Consider the following 5,251-nt stretch of genomic DNA (forward strand, 5'->3'; position numbering starts at 1 on the left):
GTCTTTGGAAGTGTGTGCTGTTTTGTTTGGGAAACTAATGGATTTGTTTGGTTGAGTGGGAATGGTTTTGTTTGATAGTTGATGTATTGTTTTCCAGAGTATATGGCTATTGTGTTTGTTGTCCCAATGTTGCTCCAAGTGTTCTCTCCAGATGTTTGTTTTATGGTCTTGTATGGCTCTATCAATTTCTCTGTTTAACTGCTGTAGCTGCGGGTCTGTGTGATTTGCAGTTCTGATTTGATTTATTTGAGTTATGGGAGCTCTAATGTCGTCTGGAAGAGGTGGTTCTTCATCTTTTACTTCAGCTCCCACCATGACCGCAGAGGCGAGTGGCATGCCAAGTGACCATTCGTCAGAAGATGACCCCTCCCCCACGACCACCGATGCTTTCCCTTGCTCACAGATTGAACATATTAGGATGGGATACTTCCGAGACCAAACGGTTTGCGCCGTGGTGGACCCCACTTCTCAAGTCCTCTCTATGACTCAAGCCTCTGAGGCCAACGAGGTAGAAGAGGGTGAGGAGGTGGTGATGGAATCGCCAGACCCTATATATGGACCAGAGAACGGCATTGCCGTTGATGAAGCCTGCATCATCGTGGAAGATCATGATACAGAGTTTGAGCTGGTAGAGGAGGGTGAGAAGGATAAATCAGAGGGCGCCGTTGGCGTTCAAGAGGCCCCCCTCCTGAATGCCTCCCACGTTCAGGAGGCCCCCCTCGAAGTCTTGCAACCTTCAAAATGCTTCATCGCAGCGTCGGAGTCAGATGAGATTTGCCTGTGGGAGTCACAAGTCACAAGAGATTTGCCTGTAAAAGAGACTCGAAAATGCGAGAAAAGATTTGCAGACGGTCAGTCCCATGATAATCAAGCCAGAACTAATCAAATCATTGTAGATGGTGTCAATGTTTTCAAGAATGTGTCTGCTTGGGATAAAAAATCCGGAAAATCGGATCCTCCCCCTTGCCGCTAGGATCCATTTCTCTTGGAAACCGACGAAGACGACCTGGCAGAACTTCTACCAGACCCATCATCATTGGTGTACGCAATGGAGCGTTACATCCTAAAGATCCTTGTTCGCGCGACCATCACTTCAGCTGTGAAGAAAAGTGTGAAGTGAGTATTCCAAATTTTTACGCATGAAATAAAAATACTTGACTGTGTGCTTGCAAAGTCCGTACACTTTTCCTGGGTTCCCAGAAAGGCACGGGATTTGTACTCGTTCTTTGATTTTTGTTGTAAATTTCTCTCATCGAAGTTTATGACACGTCTTCTTTTACTTCCTTGCAGCAACAAGGAAAAGAAGACATCCGGTAATTCTTGCCACGATGACGATGACAGCACTGAAGATGAGGGTGAAGAAGGCAGTCGTGACAACAATGAAAGCAGCACAACGTACGTGCTTTCTCTATAATGAATTATAATAACGCTAAATCTTGCTCATTTTCTCCCTACAGCAGTTACGAGCTAAAAGCCTGCAACAGATGGGTAAATAGACTATTAGGCAATTGAATATAATTTTCGCGAAGTAGCGTTCCCAGTTCATCACGAACTGGTACAAATGGGGCATTACGTTCGTCCCAGTCTTGGACCGGTTTGATTTCAGGGGGAAAAAACTGACCATATGGTGCGCCAAATTTCTAGGTAGCGTTGTCCCGGTTCAGTTTAACTGGTAAATTTTCAACTATATGGGCCTTCCCGGTTGTCTCGCTCTGAACCGGGACTTGCCCAGTTTGTCTTAAATTATTGCAAAGTACTGAGACCTCGTCTAATCGCTTTTTTTCACTTACACAGGCGAGGCCCAAAGGCATACTCGCGCACTCGTGGAAGAAAGGTGGAAGGCAGGACCCAGTGGGCGTGCTTTGTCCCAGCTTGCCAGGGCCTGGTTGGGCCGAACCATATGCGCCGGCACTATCAAGATGCCCATATGCCCATGGATTCGGAGAAGAAGCATCAATCAATATGAATGGATTTCATCGAAGACTAGACAACCTGAAGAAACGTTAGGAATGTGATCCCGTCTTGAGCCCCAGCGAGCTTCGGCTACATGTTGAAAATATATTGAAAAACAACAAAGGAAGCCTACCCAAGACATTGCCTGCATGCGTGTCAAGGGAAATGAGAGATCGGGCAACGCCAGTCTGTTTACTTGTTCATCTTATGGATGGAATGGGAGCCAATGATGATGTTGCCAATCACATTTTTTGCATTAAGAGATCAACCAGTGCCGTCAACTAGCACGACCGCCGCCACATGAGGAGAGGAGATTAATGAAGGAGACCTTAGGCAAGAACGCCCCGTGCAGAACCCTGGAGGTCTCAACGTGAAGTACTTGGCAAAGGGAGAGTATGATAATAAGCGGCTCGTGACAGCTTGTCCTGAGTGTTTCAAAGGATATCACCCCCGAAAGCTGCAGCAACACATTATAAGGAAGCACCAGAAATCAAACTCCGATGCCTTAGCCATGAAAAACACCGCCCTTCCTTATACGAGACTTGTTTCACTCCAGACAGTTCCAGGAAAAGGGCAATCCCTCCACAGCAAACTTCCACAAGATATAGTAAACGAAATCAAGGATGAATTCCTTGCTGGAAGAACGAGAGCGGGTCGAGTCATGTCGAGTCATGCCACGATGCAAGGAGTTTCTGCTGCGGTGCGCGACGCAACTTCTTCAGAGATTAGCATCAGCTTCGGAACAACATCATTAGCTTCGGAACACAGTGTGCAAAGTTCTTCAACGATGCAAGAAGCTTCTGCTGCGGTGAGCGACGCGGCTTCCTCAGAGATTAGCATCCATCAGCGTTGATGCCTCCCGCGATGAGGATCAGGAAGCCCCTTATCTTCCTCGGACACAATCATTTCACAATTCATATGTCATCCACTGTATGAATCCTGCTCTTCCGTGTTCTGTAGCAGACTTAGAAATGGCAAAAGATTTGATGAAAAAGAACGTTCATGTTATTAGAGGCGATGAATAAACATAAAATACATTTCGAACAAGGGGATAATCCATTTACCTGTAAAAACATCAGTCTTTATTGCCGTGATCTTGTACAGCACTTTTAGAATAAACAAAAAAACCGCAGACATTATGAACTACCTTGTACGTCAAAACCACCATTTTAGACTTAAGAAAGTATCACCGAAGGTACAGCAGTACCACAACACTTTACAGTAGATTTGCGGACTATGTTTGGATAGCATGCTGGAAGAATGAATGCACATCATTAATCTTGTTTGCTTGGATATAGTCAGTGGTGGGCACAGCTAACCTAAAAGTTAGCTTCGATAACCGCTAATCCGCTAACTGAAAAGTTAGCTTCGATAACACTAAACCGATAAATCACCAAAAAATATAGCGGAATTTGCCGCTAACCCCTAACTTTTAATATATAAATTTAGATTTAGCTTAATTTGGGGGGGGGAACTCTGAAAAACAGGCCTAGAGAGCTGAACTTTCAGCCTTGTAAAGGAGCTTTCCAAAAAGATGTAGCATGCCAAGATCAGATGATGATCAAGATGTACGTAACATAAATAAATAAATGAACAAATGAAATTAGGCAGTAGATGACATTTAACATACAGTTTATTAAGCGAATAAGAAATATTAAGGTTACACCAGGGTTACACACTCCTTTTACTCTGGCTTGCCCTTCGCCTTCATCTCCTGGAGGTGATGATTGTTGCCCTTCATGAACATCAGCCTCTCAAAGTTGGCATCTGACAGGGTGGCTCTCTTGGCACTCAAGATGTCCTTGCCTATGGAAAACAGGCGCTCAACTGCAGCACTGGATAGGATGGCTGTATTTACTTAACGAAAAGGTTCATTAATACCTGCTCGCTCAAGAAGGCAAAGTCAGTCATTCCTCCTTCGAGCTGCTTTCCAGTCAGGTCTTCACCAAATTCTGTGCCTTGGACTTCAGTGACCCGTGGCTCCTCCTGGACTCCATGGGCTGAGTAATGCTGCTGAAGAAGTCATCTTCCCCATCCTCGTCATTGCTGGTGGTGCTGCTGCCCTCCTCAACAGTCTTCCTCAGGGCTGTCTCCACGGCGGTCTCCATGGCCTTCTGTACCCTGCTGAGATGGCTGTGATTATGCTTTTCCAGCCAGAACAGGTGAAACTTAGGGTGGAAGGCCGCTGCCAGCTGGCACTCCTTGTCTTCTAGGAGGGGCCCAAACCTTTTCGTGATGCCTGCCAGCATTGCGTCCACCAGAGGACTGCAGTATAGGACGTCTTGTGTTACTGCCAGTAACACAAGACGTGATTGGCTGACGAACATATGATGACGTAGTCAGCCGTCAGTGTGGGCGTGACACACGGCTCACGATCTTAGCTTAAATCGGAGATTTTTAAGCATTTATAGCGGACTGCCAGTTAGCGGAACTAAATTTAGTGGAAGCTAATTGGTCCGCTAAAGGTTTTCAAAGTTAGCTGAACAGCTAATCCGATAAGCAAAAACAAAGTTAGCTTCACTAATTAGCGGTTAGCGGATTAGCGGAACTGTGCCCACGACTGGATATAGTACATGATTGGATATAGTACATTGTTCTTATTTCATGTTCTCGCCAATCTTTTGGATGGCACTATTTCAATACTGGCTTTAGAGTGACAATCGAGCGAGCTTATGTTCTTCTTATGTTCATTGTTCAGTGGAATTTCTTTTAAATAAAAACACGCTCGACGCGTTTCTTTCATTAACCAAGACATTATATCAAGATAGAGTGGAAGGAAAGCGACTGTGCCTAAAAATGTTTTAGAAATATGCGTAGGCTTCAATAATGCTTCCTCAGTGTATGCGCTGAGTTGTAAGTCCTTCATCTTTCGTATTTAGTTTAGCATTTTAGTTTGACCTGTGGTGTAACACCAGTAGGCTTGATCGATCTCAAGAAAAAAGTAGCGTTCCCAGTTCATCGCGAAGTGGTTAAAATGAGGCACAAAGTTCGTCCCAGTCTTGGACCGGTTCGAATTCAGGGGGATAAAAATGACCGTATGGTGCGTTAAATTTGTAGCTGACTTTGTCCCGGTTCAGTAGAAATGGTAACTTTTTACCTATATTGGTCGTCCCGGTTGTCTCGCTTTTTAACCGGGACTTGCCCAGTTTCTGGAAAATTACCCCAAACTACTGTGACAACCGGGCTCGTCCCGGTTCAGAGCGAGACAACCGGGACGACCCATATAGTTGTAAATTGACCAACTAGACCGATCCGGGACAAAGCCAGCTAGAAATTTGGCGCACCATATGGTCAGTTT

General features: G+C 45.2%; 1 protein-coding gene across 1 annotated transcript in view; it reads left to right on the top strand.

Moving 5' to 3' along the window:
• LOC108677447 overlaps nt 1-3,296 on the top strand; it is a 5,471-nt gene extending 2,175 nt beyond the window's left edge. The window contains exons 4-6 of the mRNA XM_018165666.2: nt 404-1,116; nt 1,291-1,395; nt 1,795-3,296. Coding sequence (XP_018021155.2) covers nt 404-973 — 570 coding nt within the window. The 3' untranslated portion in view covers nt 974-1,116; nt 1,291-1,395; nt 1,795-3,296. The remainder of the gene's footprint in view (nt 1-403; nt 1,117-1,290; nt 1,396-1,794) is intronic.
• Nucleotides 3,297-5,251: the final 1,955 nt, after the last annotated feature.

This window comes from Hyalella azteca, unplaced genomic scaffold (assembly GCF_000764305.2).
Source record: "Hyalella azteca isolate HAZT.00-mixed unplaced genomic scaffold, Hazt_2.0.2 contig4553, whole genome shotgun sequence".
Classification (NCBI taxonomy): Eukaryota; Metazoa; Arthropoda; class Malacostraca; order Amphipoda; family Hyalellidae; genus Hyalella; species Hyalella azteca.